This window comes from Mustela erminea, chromosome 9 (genome assembly GCF_009829155.1).
Source record: "Mustela erminea isolate mMusErm1 chromosome 9, mMusErm1.Pri, whole genome shotgun sequence".
NCBI classification, from domain to species: domain Eukaryota; kingdom Metazoa; phylum Chordata; class Mammalia; order Carnivora; family Mustelidae; genus Mustela; species Mustela erminea.
Window position 1 is genome coordinate 82,692,099 of NC_045622.1, and position 25,263 is coordinate 82,717,361.

General features: G+C 40.1%; 1 protein-coding gene across 8 annotated transcripts in view; it reads right to left on the minus strand.

Moving 5' to 3' along the window:
* MPPED2 (metallophosphoesterase domain containing 2) overlaps positions 1-25,263 on the minus strand; it is a 173,023-nt gene that overhangs the window by 141,449 nt on the left and 6,311 nt on the right. For 5 of the 8 annotated variants that reach the window (XM_032357584.1, XM_032357588.1, XM_032357586.1 and 2 more), the window contains exon 2: positions 24,917-25,165. In XM_032357584.1, coding sequence (XP_032213475.1) covers positions 24,917-25,044 — 128 coding nt within the window. In that variant the 5' untranslated portion in view covers positions 25,045-25,165. Of the gene's footprint in view, positions 1-11,443; positions 11,467-19,018; positions 19,061-24,916; positions 25,166-25,263 lie in introns of those variants that run through there. The other 3 variants (XM_032357590.1, XM_032357589.1, XM_032357591.1) reach the window with 3 other exon arrangements.

Genomic DNA, 25,263 nt, shown 5'->3' on the forward strand with positions numbered 1-25,263 from the left:
CTTTGAGTTAGAATCTCCCCCACATTTGCCTGCCCTGGGCTGGCCTCCCCGACACAAGTTCACTGGTATACAGCTGCAAACAGCCATGTGACCTCTCGTCCTTTCAAAACCTGCAGCTTGCCCCAACCCTAAAAGCAGACAGTCTCTGGGACTCCTCAGCAGTGTGCTGGACCGGACAATCTGGCCTCCTCCACCATTTTCTAGATGCCATTGTGTACAACAGCAGGCTTATCATCACCTATTTAACTCACTCCAGAGGACAAACCGTTCTCATTCAGCTGCAAATTATTTTTTCAATGTTGGATTTTTCTTCTTCTCTATAGAAACCACCTCAGTCCTGGTGCTCTGAGCTGGTCCGTCAGCCATCATTCACATGACATGGGACCCTGGTCACTCCAAACACAACCACAGTATCATCAGTCTCTTGCTTTAGAGATATCAAAAAATATACTGATTTCTAGATTTTTAAGCATCAGAAAACAGTTCTGGGGACGTATTTTACATTTACAGAGAAGAAAATGGGGCTCAGGTATTGAGAGATCTGTTCAACATCAGAGCATGAGTCAACATTAATTCTGAAACTAGAGGCTCCCAGACCATCAGGCCATTGACATATTCTTCAATGAATATGCCTCAAACTAGTAAAAAGAAGAAATCCTGACACACTTCTCTGGAATCTGAAATTCTTTATTCCAGTCAATAAAGGGCCAGACTCCACATATTTATTTCCTACTTCCATAGCACTCCAAATATACCTCAAAGTAAAGAAAATCTTTTCCTTCTTAAATATTTACATTCAGTTATGGGTTTTAGCTGAATGGGTTAACAGTCTTGAGTGTTCCCTCTGGAATTCATAACCTGTGAGCGTGATATTTCCATATGAAACTCTCCCTGACATTATAACCTAATGCCAGTGGCCTTGGAGTGGAAAGTCCAGGAACTAATACGAGGAATTCTGAGTACCTTCAGTTTAAAATCTTAGCTTGAAATCCAAGGATCTTTGGAAACCATCTACTTTAACTAGTATTTGTTCCATTTTACAGATGAGGGAACTGAGGCCTATACCATTTGATTCTCAATTGAATATGCTTTTCTCCTTTGACCCCTCGGCCTCCAAACAATAAATTCCTCCATATTTGTGTTTCTGAGTTTCTGAGTAAAAAAGTCATGCTAGGTCATGCTTCTCTATGGAGCCTCAACCCGTGGAACTATTCCAAAAAATATGTTTGTGGATCTGGATTGTATTTAACTTCATGTTCTTCATGACCAGTTCCACATGGTTTTGTCATGAGCCTTATTTTGGAAAAGAAAGGAAAACAGTCAAAATCCAAATTAATTCATAGGTCTGTCACGGCTTCCTTAACAAACTAACATGATCCATAAACTCAGACAAATGTTTATTTCACTGACCAGCTATGAAGTCTTAATCTTGGTTTTCTTATCTGCAAAATGGGAATAATACCACCTACTTCAGAGAGTTTAGCTGAGAACTGCATAAGATAATGCACTAAAGCAGTTAGCACTTAGCTGCGTATACAGTAAGCCCTCAACAGTTAATAGCCTTTATTCTATTATTATTATCTCTGTGGATGTAATCTTGTCCTATGGGGCTTGCCTTTTTTCAACCAGTTTCCTTGGTCTAACTTGGGCTGTGTGACCTGCAGTCCAGAAGATTTAAGGTATCTTAAAGGAGAGAGAAAAGGTGTTCCCCAAAAGCAGTGTTTAACCAAGACAGGACAATAAAATGAGGAAACAAGCCATCAGAATGGGAAAAATAACCAAAAAAATAAGGGTTGCTTTTATACTCTAGGCTAGAACAAACTTGTATCGAAGCTGATTAGCATCACCAGTGGGCATTTACACTGAACAATTTTCCCCCCACAATAAATTGGTAAGATTACCATTTTAATTTATTGAACAGTCCCAGACTCAGGCAAGTTTGCTTCCCTAGTACATAGTAGGAGTTTAATAAATATTTGAATTAGTGAATGAATAAAAGAATGACCACTGTCAAATAAGCAAATACATACCCAAACTGATACAGTTATAACTGCTCTTCTATTTACATGGCAAAGTAAGTTTTAGAATATTTCTATCTTACCTCGAGGTATCAATCCCAATTTTTTTAATTGGCAACAATGTATAATTTTTATATAATCAAAATAAACGAATTCAAATATATTTTTGGAAATTGGTGGTATATTTTCTCTTATTCATGACTCCTGATAGCCTAAAAGCAGCTATTATGTCAAGACAAATTATTAGCTTTCAAAATGGTGTAATAAACAGAGCTATAATCCATGTTCATTTGGAAACATTCTTCCCTAGTTATTGTGAGATTCAAAACACATATAGAGCCAGATAATCTATTATGATTGTTAGTTCCCTTAAAAAAAAAAAAAAGAATGGCCACTTGTTAAGTAACCAATCGGAAAACATCTCTAATCAGCTATCTTGGTCACTTAAACAACAAAATGTGCAATTATTTCAGTCTCTAAGCTAAGAGACTGAAGCTATTTACCTAAGACTAAGACTAAGCTATTTACCTATCTATTTATCTATTATCTAAGCTATTTCCCATTCATATAGGATTCTTTGGATCAACTGTTGGATCAACTTTCCAGTAGTCAGTCCAATACCTTTATGGACAAGCAGAAGGTTGCCGTAGTACCTCTTCATGTTAATGACTGTAAGGGATCCAACCAAAGAAGACATTTAGTCTGGTGAGTCTAAAGAGCCCTCTGGCCAGAATGAGAAGACCAAAAGTAAGAACTCAGGAGTGAATTTTATTCCTTGGGTGTGTGCAACTGGCACTCTAAGGTGCTAGGGAAGGTATGAACAAGTATGAAGATGATTTCTGTAGCTGGAAAATAGAGAGAACTCTTTCCATATATGCCCATGAACGGGCTTCAAAGACAAACCGTGAAAAGAGTTTCACAACTGTTCTCTGCCATGCAGTTTTGCAGGATTCGGTCATAAGCACACCAAACAGAATACACACACACACACACACACACACACACACACACATGTATCTATTTTATTGTTATTTTATTCATTCTAGTGAATGCATTAAAAAGAAATGAACAATCTGGGTCAGTGGTTTACAGCCACACTTCTAGCACCACAGTGATAGTCTTTCTCAGGTTGAACTTTTGGGGTCATCCTTTATCTTTCTAGATAGAGTTAAGCTATTCCCAGAACTGCCTCACTTACAGATACTTTGTGAACTGCTTTCCCCCCAACCCTTCTTTCTTTCTTTCCTTCCTCTTCTCCCCTTCTCTCTCTCCTTCCTTGCTTCCTTCCTTCCCTTCTCTCCCCGCCCTCCCCCCCAGCTTGGGAACACCAAAATTTGTAGAGAAAAAAACTGAAAGCATAAAAATGCTTTACAGTCACAACCAATTCTTTTCAAATAGCTAGCAAACCTGGTCTTCCTCATTTGGACAATTACAGCCAAAAGAAGGATCTAGTTTCAAAGTGCAGCTGTGCATTTGAAGTGGGATAGGCATGGTTAATTTTTTCAATGAGAAAATGGTGATGAATGGAATAGAAAATAAAGATATCTTTTAAGCTAGACCTAAAAAAAAAATATTTTAACTCAAGAAGGTCATCAATTTGGAAATACTATCCACAGAATTTTCAAATCACGGAGAGGAACTTTCAGGAAATCTTAAGTGACTACTAATGAAAAGTATGCCTCAGAGACCAGTTTAAATAAAAGTCACAGTAGTCACATATGCGACTTTAAACCATGCAACATCCAAGGCGGTGGAATCTTAGGGAAGCCACTGGGATCCCAATGCGTATAATTATCTTCTTTGTAAACCACACAGCAATAGCAGCAGTGGTCTCTACCATTTTTACTAATAAAATTTTATTGTAGATTACAGTTACATTTCAATTCTTATGACTTCTGAATATTATTTCGCAAACTAAAACCAACAAATGATCTTTAAAACTACATCTGATGCTGGTCACCAAGTTACATTCCCTTTGTGAAAATTCACTGAGTCTAATCGTTAATTTGTACACTTCACCAAACCCATGTTGCGCTTCAATGTAAAGCTTACTAATAAAAAAGAATCTAGACTCAATCATCTCCTTCCATATGACGTTTTTTAGATATATTTGTTTAAATAAGATGAGAACACAAAACAGCTTATCTCCTTCAAAACCTTACCCCAAAGTTTTTGTAAGCTATTGTAGAATGTAAGTTTTTCTTTTGGGTTTAGTATCCTTTTTCTTTATTTTTTAATTTGACAGACGGAGATCACAAGTAGGCAGAGGGAGAGTAGGAGGCAGGCCTCCTGCTGAGCAGAGCCCCACGTGGGGCTCCATCCCAGGACTCTAAGATTACGACCTGCGCTGAAAGCAGAGGCTTTAACTCAATGAGCCACCCAGGCACCCCTGGGTTTAGTATCCTTAAGTCTTCTCTTCTGATAGAAAAAAATGCATGGTCTCCTATTTTAATTTCCCACTCCTCACCTTTAATTCTTGCCACTTTGCTCTACTAATACTTTTCCAAATAAGCAGAGATCACCATTCATTACTAAACATCTTCACTGTTGTTAAGTCACTGTAACTGGCCTGCTTTTTCTTCTTGAGAGCTGTCGTTTTGCTCGGCAAAGGGCACAGTCGCCCTAGCTGCCTGCTGCTTTGTGGGGTTTATCAATAATGTAGCTAATAAAGAGAGGTTTTGTGGATAACCACACTGTGTTATAGGTTATCTAAGAACTCATACCTTTTCTTCAACTTCCATTTTAAAAATTCATGAATTAAGAAAACCTCAGGGAGGAGGAGGGTGATTTGTGAAATAGGGCATTCTCATTTGTCACTGAAATTACTGACTTTTGGAGTCAGCGATTATTATTGTTGTGTTAAATTATTTATTTTCAAGGAAATAAGCTGGGTAATCGCAAAATGACTTTTAAATCATTGGCCTGAAGAATATCTTCTGAAGAGCCAATTAAGATAACGTATTTTATACTGGTCACTAAAAAAAAAATAGTGACAAACTGAAGTCTTTATTTTTGTGTTTGTTTCTCTGTAAACCATTTTCTGGAGCCAACTGTCTGAAAAGCTTCAGATTCCTTTATACCTCCAACCAACAGCGACTGGCATTTACTCTTAGTAAGCAGAAGTTGTCACAAACACAGAAAGTGATTAGCAATCACTTGCTACACGACGACATGCCACAGTCTTAAAATCCCATTTACCCCCTACTGAACCAATATCTTAGCTCATTCTAGAGAATACGAACAAGTATTTCTCCAGCAACTAACATAAGTGAAAATATGAGCCCTAGCTCTGTAGAATGCAACAAATTTGGTCACAAAGGAAAATGAAAGCAAGCACCCTAATACTAACTCAAGACACTTTAGTTGGAGAAAAACAGCCTGCATCCCATAACATTTTATGATACCAAATGAGATGCAGGCAATGTAATTTCACTTATGTGATTCACTTACAAGCAATGCAAATGCAATCTTGCTGATTACATTTAAAACAAAAGACTGAATCTGCTTATTTATAGAGCCGGCCAAGAGTCATGCAAAAATCATGCTACTCCCCCCACGAATATGGAACAAAAAGAAAACAATCTGCCTGAAGACCTTTTCATCTCCACAGAAAGAAAAATGATGTTAACAGTGAACCCTGAGTTGACCCAATATGCTTAATAATGTGGCTTCTTGGTGCCCTCAATAGAAAACAAGGTCAACTGTGTGAGTAATCGTTAGTTGAGGTGTTCAACCCACATGCAAACAATGTCCAGTGTTTTATTTGCTTTACAGGAGTGTTCAGGAAGCACTTGCATTTTTGTTTAATTTTTTAAAAAGATTTTATTTATTTATTTGACAGAGAGAGAGAGAGAGCACAAGCACGGGGAGAGGCAGAGGGGGAGGGAGAAGCAGGCTCCCTGCAGAGCCTGGGAAGCCCGATATGGGACTGGATCCCAGAACTCCAAGATCATGACGGGCGCTGAAGGCAGTGGCTTAACCAACTGAGCCACCCAGGCGCCCCTCTATGTTTAATTTTAAGCCTTCGTTTATGTGTGGGTGTGTGTGCATGTGTACACACAAATGTATTTGTAAACAGACAGTAGAGATGTATAATTTCTACAGTGAAATGTAGACTGCTACAAACAATATATTCACTAGCTGGACTCCTTGCAATACATATTTTATGAACTTCTTCTGCCTACTCAGATGGGGTCTTGATCATTCCAGAACTACTAATTTTTTTTTTAAAGATTTTACTTATTTATTTGACAGAGAGAGCGAGAGGGAGAGTACAAGCAGAGGGAGGGAAGAAGGAGAAGCAGATTCCCTGCTGAGCAGGGAGCCCTGATGTGGGACTCTATCCCAGGACCCCGGGATCATGACCTGAGCTGAAGGCAGTTGCTTGACCAACAGAGCCATCCAGGCGCCCCAGAACTACTAATTTAAACCATCACCAAAAACTTAGAGCTTTTATTAGAAAATTTTCCTATTATAAATAAATGGCCTTCCTCGAGGGAAAAAAAAAAAATCCTATTAGGAAGTTCAACAGTTAGAACTCAGTGGGAAGGTGGGCTGCCAAAGAGCATCTCTGAACTTCCCAGAAAAGCAACAGAGCTGGAAAAATTCTACTTTCTGCGATGCTCCATTTTTAAAGATCTAACAGGTACTCCTGGCTAACCACCAGCAACTGAACCAATGCCCAGCTGTCAGCCATCATACTGACAGCCTAGGCACTTGGCTAGCATCTTCCTGAGAGTTCTATCTGCACCACCCCAAGCAAGGAGCATCGTCGCCAAAGCCAACTTGGGCCCAGCTGCAGTTTGAACAGAGAGAAGTTTAGTGTGATAACCTCACACCTGCCACAGAGAGCATTTTCCAAGAGGGAAATTGCATGTGGCTGGAAACGCTCCTTGAGGAGTGACTCGTGGCCACGGGGTTTCCTCCATCTTAATGAAGAAGACACACTTCAGTGGTCTACCAGGCGATGCCAACACCAATTATGGATAACAGGAGCAATTTTCTGTGCAATAACACCACTGTTTTTTGGTCTAAGACATCATTTCCAAATAGTAACCACTGAGAACTCAAAAACTGAAGGCCTTTGAAGCTACCCCTGATCTTGGATTCTAAGCCACAGTCAGGTCTCAACACTGAACTCAAATTGAACTTAGTAACATTTATTGCTCTTAAACATCCAAACTTCCACCTTCATGTCTCCAAATGGAAAAGACCTAAAAGCATATAGGTTTGCTCATTTGCACACAGCACAAGCAGCAGGCCCCCAAACCATTTAACCTGTTTTGAATGATCCATTATCCAGGCTTGTGGCATATGCATACTTCTCAACTTCTGCATCCTAGCAAAAATGCAATTGCTCTCCAAGTGCACAGTCTCTGAGTAGGAAATGGCAGTGGTTTCTGGATCCAGAAGATGCTGCCAGATTTGAAGGGAACCAAGTGACCCAAGTGTAGTAGTAGTAAGAGCCAGAGGAGATATTATAATAGGAAAGCAAAGTGCAATCCTGTTTAGCTGCTCCTGTTTAATTCATACCGTTTTCCGTCATAGGGTGCCTCCTCCAGGGGGCCTCCCTTCTTTCACATTTGGGACAAGAGTCAGATGTGAAGATACTTTGACCTGGAGTATGTCTACAAGGAAAATTAGGAAATAAAACTGGGAAGCAATTTAATTGACTTAATTGTCAGATGGAAAAGGATTTATTTCAGGCATGTTCTTAAAGAAAAATTCTCCCTCACCTCTCCTACTCGGTTAGGATTTAATATCTGCCTCAAATTGTCCATTCCTTAAGCACTTTCTGCTTAGTAAGGGTCATAAAGACTATGACCAGCAGTCCTGTGTGATCTTAATCAGGTCTCTCAACCTCTCTGAGTAACCAACTGGCCATATATCTCTCCACATGTTTCCCTCACAGTGAACACAGCACATGGTAAGTATACAAAAATACACCTCGAGAGGCTACTAATAAGAATGCACATGACTGTTTCATTAAATATTATTTAATTCAGGTGCATTTGATTGTCTTCCTAAGTAGGCAAAACACCCCTAGCAGACAACAACGGGTGGCTTACAGTTCTACACTATTCTGACTGCTAGACCCAAGAAGACATTTATTTATTCATTAGTAACTATTTATTTATTATAGCAGACACTGTGCTATGCCTAGGGAATAAAGCAATTAGGTGAAACAGCCACTATCCCTAACCCACCTTGTTACTTCAGTAAATACTGATTGACTGATTCATTCATTCATTGAAACATTTTCAGTGACACCCAACTTTCCCCAGACCTCCCACTTCTCTTGCTCATTTCCTCCCTATCTGTAGATGGTTCCCAAGATTTCCATCAAGGAAAAAAGCTCTTTGTCTTATGTCAACATTTTAGAGGTTCTCATTCCAAAAAAATAAAGGTGTTAGAGGATCACAGAATCACAAAAGAGGCCTCAGTCACTCAATGTCAAAATATGAGAGCTGTGAACAAACCATCCTTTAGGTATTGATGAGTGAGTGACAGCAGGTGGCAGGGACATCTTCCGGAAACTGTAAGGAGGAACACCGAAGCAAGCAAGGTTGGCAATAACTAGTCCTGGGGCGAGCATTGTAACTGCAGGAACGACTCTCTAAAGATGACGGGAAGATTTTAAGTTGAGAGAAAATGTACCATGAGGACAAAATTACACACACACATGTTGAAGACTGTTTATTAACTTGTTAAAGAGGTTTAACTGCTGAGCCCTCGGGCACTGTGCTGGATTCAAGATCAGCCCACATCAGCCCTGCCCTAACAGAGCTTCTAGTCTGGAAAAAGAAATAATGCTATCCTGACCATCCCTTTATATTTGCAAATGTAAGTTTCAAATGGAGGTAACGGGAGCTTTAATGCTCGTGGATTTAAGTGTGGATACTGTGTAAAGCTGCTCTTTTGATCTTACCTTCACGCGCTTCCTGTCCTGGGACTAGGCTATGAGAAACAAGTGGGACCAGGAGATATTACAGACACTCTCCTACTCTGGAGAAAGGAAAGCTGCCTCTCTTTTCTCTTACCCTTTCCCCAAAATCTCGTGGTTATTTCCACAGGTTATATGGACAACAAAGATACACGTTATTAGGTATTTTACATTTTTTATGGCTCTTCCCAATTCATGGCAAGTCCCTGACTTTGCCTGCCCTCGTCCCCAGTGCCCATGTGTACATAAGCACACATAGGCTTAGGAACCGAGTCTCCAGGTGTGCGCACCTCAGTGACCCCCAGCTGCACCAGAAGGTGTTCCACCTCTGATACTAAAGCTGATAACACCAATACGAGCAAACACGTTGACAGGACTTACTGTGTCCCAGAAAACGTTCTAGGTAACACACATAAAGCAACCGACTTAGCATCCCTGACCGTTCTATGAGACACATATGAATTTTTCTTCTCTGTGAGAACACAGAGAGGTTAGGTTGCTTCTCCAAAGTCATACAGCTAATAAGAAAAGCAGACCAAGACTCAAACCTTGGCAGTCTGGTTCTAGAGTCCACGCTCTTCAACATCACACTCTACTGCCTATCTCCTCACATGGTGAAGCTCAGAAATATACTCCAGACCCTTTGGTGTTTATTTAGCTAATCGTTAAAAATTAGTTGATAACAGTTAAAATTAATTATTAATGCCCCGTATGTTAAACTTGACTACATTTTCTTAATTTACGGGGTATTCACACTATCTTAAGAATACATCCCAGAGACTAAAAAGAGGGAGAGAACGGTAGAAACAAAATGCACCTGATCCTACGTGCACCGAACACTCTCATGGCCCCTGATCCAACTCTAGAGGGGAGCGAACAAGATCCATAAATCTGGGTAGATGGGTGGTTCATGTAAACAATTCAAAGCCTTATCATGCCTCTCTGAACTGACTCCCATTTATCAAAAATGTAGGAGCAGGTTACACACGGCACCCTCCATTAACTAAAAAAACACCCATACATTTCCAAAAGGTAGGCTCGGCACCCATCTCTACCAATACGTACGCAGACGTGTGTGGGTGGAGAAATCCCCACGCGCACGCAGAACTCCGGGCAGCGCCTGCCTCCTCTGTGCAGTCTGGGTCATGCATAATGCAAGAGCGCAACTGCTAACAGCAGGCGCGCACCAGATAATTTACACTTGTTTTTATGGACACGAGGAACTGATCTTTGAAGCTGTCCCTAATGAGATTCCGCTTGGCCCTAACAGCATCCTGAGAGAGGGTTCCGGTTTTCTACTTGGCACCCGGTGCGTATTTATCATGCAGAATACAAGCTCATTTAAATTGCACATGTGGATTTTGGTGTCTTCCCTATTTTAAAGAAAGATTTTCCTATACTGAGGAGCACTGACTCCTCAATTACTAAACCATACTTTACCTAAACAATGTCACTGCCAGTCACCATGGGTACTTATCAGAGAGGCAAGTCCATCAAAGGGATTCTACCTGCAGGGCAAAAAGCTCTCCCAATTCTAGTCCAGCCCTCCGGTCCAGAAATTCAATTAGGTCCTCAGCCAAAGGGCATCTCCAGAAAGGCTAATTATACAACACCTTCCTGAGCAGACACAATTGTGGGGACAGTAAGGGAAAAAACCTGAAGTCAGTCACCTAAATAAAAAACTTCCTGCCCCAAAGTGCTGGAAACGCAAGCCTCTTTTTCTTATTATCTCCCCCTCTTTTAAGTCCTGCTCCGTATAGAATTTTTCCTTAAGCTTGCCGCTTTTTGAGGGCTTTTTTAATCATTTGGTTTTCAAGGGGTTTCGAGCTTAGTCACCCCTCAGAACTCCCATTACATACTTACTTTGGGTTTAATCTGTTTTCCCTTATATTAATTTTTTATAAAGGTTTTTCAGTTGCTATCAAACACCAATGTTGCGGGGAGGGTGTTATCTGTACTTAACCCAAATCACAGACTTCTGTCAAAATGGTTATACTACAAGAGCTTATTAATAAGAGTTCACTATCTCAAAAAAAAAAAAAGGGAAAGTTGTTTCAAAACAAGTACAGAATAAAACTGGTTCGCCTTAGGCAAAATGCATAATTCCCATGATAAACAGATGACCTGTTTTCAAGGTCTTGATTTCAGGTCAACTCCACAGATTAGGGACAGTTGTCAGTCAGACTCCTAATCACTGGACTGAAATATATCCTAATTAATTTCATGCTTCTATTCAACGATCGTTGACTCCAAATAGGACCCATAAATAAGCATTTTTCAAAGGAATTAAAACAATGTACTTTCTAATGCCTCCGTTTTTAGAGAAAAATATTAAGAAACCCAAATCCTTTAGGTCAAGCTGAAAGTGAAACTGATGTTTTTTCCTATGTTAGATATGAGAATTTACTACTGTCAATGCAAATGACAACTGACGGCAGCGGAGAGATTACAGCCTTGGTGTCGGAGGATCAGAAATACTCACTCTGAGTTCCATGCATCTCCACCCTGAAAAAAACACGGGAGACTTATATAAGTTACCCTTTTTAAAGCCAAGTATTTGGTCAAGTCTAAATACATGGTCTCAGAATGAAGGGATGATGACGAGGGAGCACAGACTTCTTGGAGAAGCACCAACTAAGAGAGTGCTGAATCCCTGCAAGCTCAACTTTCGTTCATTTAACAAGAACTTGGAGAGTGTCTAGAATGTGCCTAGAACTGTGATAGGTGATCTAGACAGAGGCAGGCGAAAAGAAAGAAAACTACAAAGACAGGGTAGCTGCCTTCATAGCCTACTGGAAGACAGCCATTTCACAAATAATTTAAAATACAATAATTTAAAAAAAAAACATTTATGGGAGTGCCTGGGTGGTTCAGCCAGTTGAGCGTCTGACTCTCGGTTTCAGTTCAGGTCATGATCTCAGGGTGCCGGATGGAGCCCCAGCAGGGGCTCCCCACTCAGCAGGGCTTGTCTTCCTCTCCCTTTACCCCTCCCCCAACTCACACTCTCTCTCCCTCTCAAATAAATCTTTAAAAAATAAATTAATAAAAATGCATTTATGATACGTGGAGCCAAAGAAAAGCATCACTTGTAGGTACTCTGAATACAGAGCTTTCTCAACTTATAATGGAGTTACCTCCCAATAAACCCATCATAGGTTGGAAATACCCTAAGTCAAAAGTGCACTTAACACATCTAACCTGAGGAACATCATAGCTTAACCCAGCCCACCTTAACCATGCTCACAACACATCAGACTACAGTTGGGACAAAATCATGTAACGCAAAGCTTATCTTAAAATAAAATGCTGACCAGTTCATGCAATTTACTGAATACTGTACTGGAAGCACGTAACAGATTGGCTGTATGGGTACAGAAGGGTTTTGGGTGTATTGGTTGCGGACTTTCCTGATTGCATACTGACTGGGAGCTGTGGCTGCCACTGCCTGGCATCGCCAAAGGGGGCTGAATTCTGTATTGCTAATCCAGAAAAAGAACCTAATTCAAGTACAGTTTCTACTGAATATCATTTTTGCACCATGGGGAAGCCGAAAAATCTCACATCGACTCGCTGTAAGTCAGGGACTATCTATACATATAAAGGTACACACAATCACGGAGGTTGGGGGGGGGGGTGCTGTCAACATCATTCCGAACCTCAAACCTCAAAGTTTAGGACCAGCCTGATGCTCTCCCCACACCTCTTCAAATATCACTCACTTGAAATAAATTAAAAACAAGAAATTCAGGAGGTGTGCCTAGAAAGTTGGATTTACAACGTGTCTTCCCTTTAATGTCAGCACCAAACAGTGACGGGATCGAAGACCTTGGGAAAAATCGGTGGACAGATCACCAAAGCGGGCACTAACGGCTGCCAAATGTCTGGCTGGCACCAGTGTACAGACTCAATTGGCCATAAAAAACCTCACTGTAGTCCTTGCTCCTCTCAAAAGAAATCATTTCGCTATTCCCAATGAGGCTTACCCAGAGGCCAGTCTTAGGGGGAGGCCTTGAATTTTGAGCTTAACTCAATTGCATGGTTTAGGGCAAGAGTTTCATGTTTCAGATGTGCAGTCAGGTAATCTGATCCCATCAGAGTTTTAATGGCTTCTAAAAAATCCAAAGTGTTAAATCCTTTTCCCAGCCTCCCCCAGAGCAGTCTGAGGGTGTTTCCCCCCCCCAACCTCCATCCTCCTCCCCCCAGTCTCTTATTTTTCATACTCAAACAGTTACTAAGTCTAAGACACTAATTTAACACACATTTCTTAATCCTCAAGTCTGATTGTAATCTGTGTGCTAAAAGTGCGCACATATCTAATGTACTCCCTTAAAAAAGCACTGAGGGGACAAAAGGATCACGGGATAGGTAGAAAGGGTGCTCAGCACTATTATCCTGATTCCTTATAAGCCTGGAGAAAACATTCTCCAGTTCTGGGGAAACCAAAGGCACAGACCCTAGTATATCCCACAGCTCCAGTAAAGGCACATCTCGGAGTCACACTGTCTCAGGCAGCATGCCTGGCGTGGAGAGAATAGTCGATTAAGTCCGTGTCCCTGGCTTTCATGAAGTTCACACAGACTCAGTCTCTCCAATCCAGTGTGGGAGTCCCCTGGGAGACAGCCCAGTCTTAGAAACTTTAAAAGCAGGAAGAAACAAAAACAAAAACTTCTCAACAAGAGTAAAACAGACACACCACATTTAAGGGCATCAGCAAAAAGTTATGGCAATGATGGGCCACGTGCAACCGTGAAGACTCTGCAGCAACTCAAGGGTTAATGTTGGGGCTGAGGTCGCAATGAACAACATTATTGACAATAATAGCTACCACACATTGAGCTTTGAGAAGCTGTGCCATGTGCTTTACTAAGCACCAAGCATCCTCTAATAGAAACTTCACTGTAACCTAGTGAAGCATGTATTATGATGATCCCTACAAGAAAGCTAAGGCATCAGTAATAGAGAATATACCGGAACACATGCAAGAGGCATGGGGGTGTAGTGACAGAAAAGCATATGGATATACTATTTGGGGGAGGGGTGGAGAGATTTTCAAGTGCCATATATAAATATAAAAATATATATATATATAAATATATGTATGCATGTATATGTGTGTATGTATGTACATGTGTGTGCATGCACGCGTGTGTGTGTGTGTGTGTATATATACAGGCATCTAGGCATGCCTATATATCTAGGCATATATATATATATATATATATATATATATAGGCATATATATATATCTAGGCATATTTATATATGCCTAGATTTCTGCAGGCAACAGCCACTCTCTTCCGGAGTTCTCCCCTCCAAAATATATGCATTCATTCTTCCTGTCGCTCACGTTCTTCTGTTTACAGCTTTATTAAGATATTTATTAAGATATTAAGTCCAGCCGTGGCTCCTGCAGCCCGTGGCACAGCATCTCGCAAAACAGCACTGTTTGTTTATAAGGTGACACAACCTTCCCCGCAGAGTGTGGGGGCATGACTAAAATCCACTAATGGCCAGAAAGCTCATTTTAATTCTACACTTAACAAAATAAACACCTCATAAAGGCAGGTAAGCAGAAGCTACTTTTCACCCTGGACTGCTTTGTCTTAATAACCTTTGAAAGGAAGGAACGGACTGCAGGGAACAGGCTCTCACACATGCAGAACACAATTATGGCACAAAGAGAGCATGATAAAAGCAAAACCCCTTATGCAAAGTTAAGTTATCTTTTTCCTTGAAAGGAGGGGGGAGGAGTACCTCTCCCAAATACAAACCATTGCTAAATTGCAACGGTTCTTTCACTGCAAATTCTGGCTGCATTAGTGGGATCTACAAGCCTGTCTGAAAAACCAGGGCATTTGATTTCCCTGAAACCAATTCCCAAAAGGGCTGATTTTTTCCCCCCTTTTGTCCACAGAAAATGAAGCTCCACTTACATGTTGGAGGAAATATTTCAAAACATTCCTTTTTTCCTCAAAGTGCAGAATTTATGGTAACAGATAATTAACAACAAATGACAAACAATCTGAGCAGTAAAGATCCCAGTTTGGTTGCCAAGCTGATGGTATCAAATTCCAAGATAAACAGTGGAGCGTGCCGACTGCCATTAACGTCCAGGGGTCGAGATGGAGAGATGCAAAACAGACCAGGCATCTGCCATGGAGGGGCACAACATGGAGCGAACCACCCCTCACAGGGTTATTATTTCCCTTCTGAGTCCTCAAGAGTGTCAGTGGGGGTGGGGGTGGGACAGGGCTCACTCCACAGTACTGAACAGACACCCAAGCCTTTATACCCCACACAGGGAAAACATTAATCTCCTTTGAACTGTATTATGGAAGAATGAGGAATTGATATCCTTCAGGAGTTAACACCTCCTTCCTGGTTTTGTTCTTCCCAAAGATTTGCACTCCCCATCTTCTTTTCTCTGAGTTTGTGGAGTCAAAATGGATTTCAGTGCTACCAGTGGTGCCCAGACTGTGAGGGTTAAGAACAAAGTGAAAACAAGTTAACCTGTAAAAGTTGGAATTTGAGCACAACATATGGTAAGTCTCCCGGATACTACCAGATGGCCAACCTTGGGAAATCGCAATTCAGATATTCTTACATTTCTCAAAAGCCAGTTCACCGTTTGTTATTTGTCAAACGGATTTTTTTATTTTAATATTGAAATACAAACCTAAAGTTTAAGTTACCACAAAGGGCCTAACAAAGTGTCCTTCTCAGAGACCAAAATAGGTCAATGTATCAAAAATTGCTATTCTGATCCTTTCAAGGGCTAGATTCATTGGTCTGTGTGGGTGGTATGTGTAAACCCAAAAAGTTAAGGTATCATTTGTCTTATCTCCTTGTAAAGTTCATCTTGACTGAAGTTTAAGGATGCTGACACTCGCCTGGTATTACAGTCAAGCCCAAGGCCAGGAACATCATAATTGCAAGAAAGTGTTATGAGCTAATGTATTTACCTCCTAGTCTGTCTGTCTCTGTCTCTCTCTTCTTTCGTCCCTCCCTCTCTTTTTCTCCTTCACACATATTCCCATTTCTCCTCTTCATAAACCACACATCTCCTCATTATATTCCTTGCCCACCGAGACAAGACCAGTATGCAAAAGTTGGTAATATTTTTTTAAAGTGGAATATGTTAAGGGCACCTGGGTGGCTCAGTGGGTTAAAGCCTCTGCCTTCGGCTCAGGTCGTGATCCCAGGGTCCTGGGATCGAGCCTCACATCGGGCTCTCTGTTCAGCGGGGAGCCTGCTTCCTCCTCTTCTCTCTCTCTCTCTCTGTCTGCCTCTCTGCCTACTTGTGATCTCTGTCTGTCAAATAAATAAATAAAATATTTTTTTAAAAAATGGAATATGTTAAACATAAGGTAAAACCAAGAGCGATGGGTAGGGTATTTGTGATTTTAAAAATTTTAAATAAAAAGTATCTAGTGCAGTCAGATAGGCTTCTGACTTTGACTTTGACTTAAGACTTTGAAGTCTTAAGGCAAAGCAAAATAAAACAAAAAGAGAACTATTTTCCAAAACTCAGGTCTAAGATAGAGCTAGTATGCTGTCTATGTCATAGCAAAAGGCTAAATCAGAAAATTAGGGAAACATATTTAAGTCGCTTAGCTGGTGGAAGACTTAATTTTTTTCTTGATTTCGGTTTTAAGTCCTTGTGCAAAACACATTTTAAACTAAGTGTGCAATATGTAAACAGTTTGAAACTTGGTCTGTGGCCCAAATACCTAAAACCAAATACCACAAGTAAGCCACTTTTCTAAGCCAATCAGTATAAATGCCAAAATAGCCCACCACAAGACGTGAACAGATATTTTTCCAATCCAAGAATTATCAAATCTTTGAGCTGGAAGGTTTCAGAAGCTTTCTGCACAAAGAAATAAATGGGCTTGAGTAGAGTCTGTGTTACGGCAATCTTCCAAGGAAGCCACTACCAACAGAGGGGCTAAGAATGGTTTAATTCTCACTTGGCATTTTAAAGCTCAGTCATATCAAGTGCTGAACATTTACCTACTTGCTTTATTAATGGTACTAGTTTTTCTTTGTCTCTCCTTTTTTTTCAACTGGTATCAAGAGCTTTACTATTTAATATAAAACTGTGCAAAAAATTAAACCCACTAGAGAGGCTTACAGTTTTGATTTGTGGTAAAAAGGAAAATATGGAAAGCTTACAAAAATGTATTTTCTTTCATACGTTTTGCCCTTCTACAGGGACAGAAACTGAAAAAAAAAAAAAAAAAAATCTCCAAAACAAAACAGAATAAAAATATGCAGGCCCAAATACTGCAAGGGCCAATAAATCCAACAGAGTTTCCTCTTTGCAGAGTTCGTGTTTCTACACAGACAAAGCCTCCAAGTGTACTTCCATTTAAAAAAAAAAGGGGGGGCCAGACTAACATGGTGGTCTGCAAAAGGGGGGAAATTTTGTTCCTACTGATACTGAAGTAATAGTTAAATCATGCCAGAATGGCTGCTGAAACGTTTAGTTTCCAGCATCCTGTAGAAATCTAAAAGGGGGGAAAAAACGGAACGACAGAGCTGAGGAAAAACCTGAAAAGGAAGAAAACAAGCTGATGGACAGATCTTCTGAGACTCAGCGAACTTCTTTTCCTTTCTGGAAATAATTCAGAACTACTAACAGTTTGCTGTACAACACCTGGTAGATTCAGTGATTTGGGCTTTGTTTTGATATCTTAAAATCTACACCTTCACAAGCTCTAAAGTCTCAGAATTAAAATTTAAAATGTCTCAAATACAGACTCCCGACTGCATTACTTCCTAGTGAGCCATTTTGTGTTTTCTTCAAAACATCTCCATGAAGGAAGTTTAAAAAAAATAATAATAACAAAAACTGTAGCGAGAGCAGGCGATAGATTCAGTCCATAAGGAGAAGTGCTTTGACGGGTTCCCAGTTTCAGGATGTGTCTATCCATTGACTATGGCCACACTTTCTCTATGAATCTTTATCTCTATAAATGTAGGGAAGTATTTCAGAATTTAAAATCCAGGCATACCATAGTAGATTGACTTACTTTGTCAAAATTCTTTACCCTCCCTGAAAGTCAAATAACCAAAAAACAAACAAACAAAAGATTACTACACAGTTATGCAACATACAGCCAGGGTTCTAAGAACAAACCCCCATATGAACCAAAAAATTCTAATTTTAGGTTGCCTTTTTAATGCTCGAATGCAAACAAAGGAATCTACAGAATAAGAAAAAAGTCAGCTCTAAGATGAAGTCAAACTGTCACGGACCACAAGACCAGTACCCCCAGGGAGTGTATAGGAAAAAGAACTTAAAAAAAGAAATGAGAGAGGAAAAGAAAAATACTCTGTTTACATATGAGTGCAAACGAAAAGAGCCATTCAGCATCTCCACCATGAATTTCAGATTGAAAACATTAACAAAAATTATGTCCATGCTAATGTGCAGGCCAGTGATAAATTTGTAATGAGAATGAATGGCTTACCAAGAGAGAAAAAATGTTTAGAATGTTTTTTCAAACAGCTAATGCAGCCTTGGATCCAGAGCAAAGGATGAATTTCTACCTTGTCAGTAAAGTGCAACTTGACAGAGCCCCAAACATTCCCTCACTCGTTGATATCAGTCTTCCTCTGGGTGAGAGTTAGGGGTTCATTTCTCTTCTCCCCCTCCACCACATCCCCATGACGCCTCACCATTATACCCTCTTCCTACAGAATACCACTAGTGATGAGGGATTTATATTCTTAATTTCAAACAGACCTGAAGATAAGATAAGCACTAGGAGAAATCTGAAACTGCTGGAGTGGGAGGCAATGATGTTAAAAGGGCACTAGGTTCTTGGTGAGGAACATGAAATTCAGAAAAGCCCAATGTACTAATGACCACAGACCTACTTAGTGACCAGGACAGCACTAGAATCCAGATTCTCTGAAATACTATCAAGTAGTCCACAGCAACCTACTTATTTCCTGATACTGTGTATTCTCATGGCTTCCAAAAATGCATCTAAAAAGACTTCTTAACTAATTTCCTTTCAGGTATAGGACTAGAAAGGAGACAACCTACCTCTATGGCATGCTCCCACCTTCCCATATGTGAGCAAGTGGAACTATACTGAACCAAAAAACAGCCTTTGGTCTATTCCTTGGTTATAATGTAAAAAAGAAGGAAGTGCCCCCCAAAGTAGGCAGGCCCAAAGAAAGAAGATTTGCATTTGTGGGAGCCTTCAGTGCAAGTCTTGCAGACAAGGCAGCAAGACACTTACAGACAAATTACATTATTATCATTCTTGAAAAAAAAGGTTTTTGTCATAAAAGTATTACATAGCTGTTATAGTAAGAATTCAAATTATGTAAAAAGGTATATAAAACAAAAAGTGAAAGGTGTCTATCCACCCCAACTCCCTCCCCCAAATTCATTCCCAAAATAATCACCAGTAATGTTGGTTATTTATTTTTCTACACACTTTTATATTTTTTTAACCAAAGGCACCATCCGATAACTCTCTTGTAACTCCATCCTTGTACCTAAGGATACAGACCTGATATAAACATTTACTTCCCAGCACGAGAAATGAAAATTCAGATCACACACACAAATGAAGTCCTATAAGAATGTGACATGGAATGATCACAAGCTACCCTAAAAGCTTCAGATCATTTTTGATTCAGAACATCCAAGCAAATACTGACCAGATACTTTATAATGCAATAAGGAGTAAGGAGAACACAAGCCGGGACTTGTCAGATCTCACACAATAAGAAATTCCGAAAGGAAGATGTTAACACTGACGTTACCAGCTGGACACAAGACCATGTGGAAAAGATCAAAAATATTATCACAGCATTTATTTATCAAGTGCTATATCTTTCAGACACTATATGTCATATGCTTTATCTCACTTAATACTCACAACTATCTTAAAGGATCATTCAACCCATTCTACAGATGAGAAGACTCAATAAGTTGTCCATCATTGCTCAGCCAAGCTAGTAACTGGCAGGATCAACACTTGTATAGAGATCTCTGATTCTAGACCACATGCTCAGCTATCATATGAATATTGTCCTCATTCCCTAGCCAAAGCTGTGGCCCTTTGCACTCAATCCTGGTTAATTATAGTTAATTCTTGATGCTTCTGTTTTAACCACTACCATAGGAGGGGAGCCCAAGACACTGATGAGGGTACAAGACCCTGAGAACAGCCCACAAGGAATAACCAGGCGACACTCAGTTCACTGCATTCCTTCTCCCCACGGGACTGTTACTCTCAAGGAGTAACTGAGCTAAGTGAGATAATCCCAGGCTGTTTATGACCTTGACAGGCACCAAGAAGTCAATACATCTGCCAACACTGATGGTCAAATATCCCACCCAGAAGAGTTTGCTGGGAATGGTTCCTTGAAGAAGACAGGACAAAACTCATCAGTGATTTTCTCATTCATTCATTTTTACTGCCCTGATTTTCAAAGTAAATTGAGACAGCTTAGAATAAAAAAATGCAGAATCAATAAAGCAATCATTAATAACAGCTAACATGTATTAAGTATAAGCTATGTACTAAGAACTCCTCTAAGAATTTTACAAGTAATACTGTTTTAACCTTCACAGCAACCTTTTGAGATAGGCCCTACTTTTATCGCCCACATTTTACAAATGGAAAAAGAAAACAGAGAACTTAATACATTTCTTCACGGTTGGTTACACAGCTAGTAAGTGGTGCAAACCAGGCTTTAAATCTAACAATCTTTTCCACTGGAGAGGTCAACCACTATGCTATGCTTCCTCCTAAAACAAGTCTAAAAGAGCAACAGCACAGTAATATTCCACAAGTGTTGACAACTGAAGACAAAGACAAACAAAGGCACTAAAACCGAAAATAAAATTTGATATGCGCTTCCCAGCAACCAATTCTTAAAGAAGAAGGTGAGAAATTAACCTCAGTAGGGCGATCAACCATCCTGGTTAGCAGAGGACTATGGGACTCCCAGAACACAGGACTTTCAGGGCAAAAGCCAAGATGGCTTGGATGTCCTGCTGAAAAGGGTTTTATAATATTTTATTAGGCCTCACATAATTAAAAATACACAAAATCTTTATGGTGCTTTCAAATCCACATTGGCTCCTTCAGCAACTCCTCCCACCAACATTAAAAATACTAAACAATTTTCTCAACACTCTCCTTGGGAAAAAAGAAGGGATTGTGTTAAAATGAAACACCGTTAATTGTTGGTTTTCAATCATCACACTATGTTCAAGAGTCTGGGTAAGAGGAACACACAAATTCTCGGCTAAATTCTGCCCTATGAACTCCAGCTGTGCTTTCCTTTTCTTTCCCAAGGTCATTTAAAGTTGCTTTCTTTAAAAAACAAACAAACAAAAAAAAAACTTCCTTTAGACCTTGCCATTTGTGACAATATGGATGAACCTAGAGGGTATTAGGCTAAGTGCAATAAATTAGACAGAAAAAGACAAATACCATACAATTTCACTTCTTTATATATACATGGAATCTAAAAAACAAAACAAACAAAACAAATGGATAAACAGACAAGAAAAGCAGAAACAGACCCACAAATACACAACATAAGGTATAGACTTGTCCAATCACTATGTTGTACACCTGAAACTAAAGTAACGCTGTGTGTCAACTATACTTCAATTAAAGAAAAAAATCTTCCCTATGTCACAGGCAGAGATGCAGGCCAGATGCAGGTTCTTAGAAAGCTTGGTGGCAGCCTTGTCAGAACTCATGGGAGACACCAAACCAACATCAAGCAGTAAATCTCCTAAAGTCACTTGAAACAAGAGTTCTGAAATCAGCGATGAACTGGATGAAGATTTGGGCCAAGTTTTATGTATCTGTATTCCCCCTATAGCAACCCCTTGCAAATAACTGTTGTCTTAATTGCAATCTTAATCCAGTATGTCAGAGTTAAAAAGACCATAACTGTCATTTGGTGCAAATGTATACAAATGAGTAAACTAAGGAATGGAGAAGACAAGTAAATTGCCCAAGGTGGGTCACAAAATTGACATGAGACTAACTGAATTAAATGGCAAAGGAGCTATTCCTTAATTAAGGCAAGAAAACCTTATACTAGGTGTGTGAAAGAAAACAATGGATCACTTAAGGCACCAGGATTTTAATTTCAATTCAGGTGATCCATAATGGGTCTTCACAGACCTCAGTTGTAAGTGAAAAAGGAAAGGAAACATAGTCAGGATCCCATGTAAAATAATGAGCAACTATTCAATGAAAAAAGACAAAATATTTTTAGGGAGAAGAACAAATCTCTGGCATGACACAAGAATTTCAGAATGACAGAGAAATTGTAGACTAAATGTTTTATGGATATTTTCCAGTCAATTTAAGTTTCTGTTTAGACTAGGCGCATTTTTTTTTTTAAACTATAAAAGAAACATAACATGATCACATTTAACCAAGATACCTAGTATGGGTCAGTCACTGTGATCACATGATCACATGATCACATTTAACCAAGACCCCTAGTATGGGTCAGTCACTGTGCTAGGGCAGCAAGGAAAAGTGGAACCAAGGAAAAGGTGAGCCAACTGTTCAACAAGACACACACACCTTCATACAAACACTCAGAATGTTGAGATAGAACAGAAAAATTCCATTGAAATTCTCCAAATCTCAATCACAATATCTTATCTCAGTGCACAGTCAAATCATTGGATGAATCCAACAGTCCATCAATCAGTATTTCTGAACACCTTTTACCTGCTCAATCACTGCTTTAAAGACACGAAGGACAGAGAGATAATACATCCAAGTGGTAGGGGCTGAAGTAAGGACTAGGGGTGTTGTGCTGGGGAGTGGGGCACAGCCAGTTTGGACAGGGAGAGAGAGAAGTTTTATGGGGTGGAAAGAGGCCTGAACTGACTTGAGGCATGTGGTGAGCATTCAATAAGCAGAGCATAAGTGTGCTTCTCACACCTCAGCACTAAAAGCAATGGCACCGAGACAGAGACGGCCAAGGTGTGCTCAGGAGATAGTAAGCCAACCTGCAAGCAGCCGGAGCAAAGGGTTCGAGAACAAGCCCTCCTTAGGTGATGAAGGTGAAAGGGCCAGCTGCACCCAGAAGCGGGGAGAGTGCTGACTCCAACCTGGGAAGTCTAGTGAGAGGCTATAGAGCTGTCCAAGCTACCAATGCAAACCTCATTTTGCAAGACTTTTTTTTTCCTCCAAAAGGGTATGTAATTTGATCCTTCGATTTTTTTCATGGCTAGATGTAAGCAGATTCGTTCTAAGGTTGCATGATTTTTTAAATATCTGTTTGCTCCCAGTTCACCAACAGAATCCTAGGGCCATGAACAAGTGAAGACTTAAGGGGATATTCCCTATCAGTCATCCCCCATTCATCTCAGGAATCTGAGGCAAAACATACTCTTTTTTTTGCCAGAAAGAAAAACAGAATTCATAAAGTTCTTTGTGATTCCTTAATACAAAACGTCACACAGGCAGAACAGAGCTAAAGGTATCCCAAGTACAGCTTACACAAATTCTATAACGTATTTGAAGAAAAAGAGATCATTAGAGGCAGAAGAATAAAAGGAAAATTTGAAATGAACACAGACTTACTGTTCAGAAAAGCCATTTTAACAAAGGAAAATCGTATTCACCTTAAAAACTTTCCCTTAAAATCATGTAAACAATCCTCCATAATCATGAATAAACTGATTTAAGGAAAGTATAAAATTGTTCAAAATAGTTTAGCACTAACCATTCACAAAGATTTCTTTCCCATTTTCTTCTCTTTTTTTCCCAGAAATCCCATCATTGGTAATTCAGTAACTATAGAATATACTTGCAAACTAATACCTAGGCAGTCAAGAGAGATCTTTTTGTTTCATTAGTGTTTCCAAATTTGGGTGGGGTGGGGGTGGGGGGTTGTATGTGTATGGGGGAGAGGGGTCCTACTATTTTTTAAATGCTCAAATAAAACAAATACCAAAAAAGAACTTGTGACTTAGACATCCCCCGAGTTCAGTTTTGCCAGGAATGGAAAAAACAGTCAACAGAGCCCTAACCTCCTTTCTCTCTTGACTACACAATGGTGTTCAAAGAGGTTTAGTCCTACTATGAAAGACTCATGTTAGACATTGGAAGGGTCTAATAGAGAATGAGCACCAGGCATTGAATCAACTAGGGAGATGGTGACCTTTTGCCCCTTCTGCTGAAAGCCCAGCACATCCTGTAGCAGAGGAACAGAAAGACGCTGGTGTGCAGGCAGGTGCTGCAAAATCCTGGCCTCTGGATTTCTCCCACACTCTGTTCCTTAAACAGTTTAAAACTGAAACATGACTTCAATAGTATTAGGGAGTGAGAGAAAAGTACAATTCCTGGAACCAACTGTTCCACTGTCCCTTAATCCTTTGTTCCCCATATTGTTTGAGTCCTGTAGCATGCAGCACACGTTCCACGAGCAACAGGCAAGACAATGGATTTAGCAGTGGCTGGACAATTAGTCCCAATTAGGCCTATTTCCCAGCTGAATGTAAAGGGGTAGTGGGGTGAGGTGTGTGTGGGGGGGGGGGGGACTGCAGAAATTTTAAAGAAGTATTTCCTCGGGGAGGCAAACAATACAGGTAAAGCAAACTGAACCAGGGGTCAGGAGACTCTGCCAAAGTCACTGTGTGACACCAGGCAAATACCTTAACCTCTCTGTTGTTATCCACAAAATGTGGGCAACAGACCACCACTCCCTAGATCTGGTGATCTAATGTCAAACTGTGGTTGAAAATACGCTGAAAAATCTGAAAAAGTTACACAGATGTAGGGTATTCCTCTGAGCTGTATTTGGAAGCACAGATACCCATCTGTTTTACCAATCATATACCTTTTTATTCTCCCTGGCAGAAGTCATTAGAGACTTTCTTATTTTACTTCTATTTTCTTGACGGCTAATTTCTTTTAAGTTCATGAGTGATACTTACATATGTACATGTGGCGGCTGGAATCTGCTCTGGTTGATGTTGTAGTGCGTGAAAGCCTGGGTGGGGTTTGAGCTGTACTCATCCACCGTTATGGTAACTTTGCCTTGAGAAGGAATCCCATGAGCCATCCTTCCTCCCTATAGGCATGAGCAATTCACAACTTTCCGGAGCAAAGGATGGAAGCAGGCATGGTGTGTTTCAGCCAACCTCTGAACCCAAGGATCTACTCATCAATACCACTGTGTGTTTCTGGAAAAAAAAAAAAAAATTACAAAATGAGAACAAAGAAAAAGAAGGTGCTCTAAAAAATGTCAAATACAACACCTAGACATGAAATGGGCGCAGGA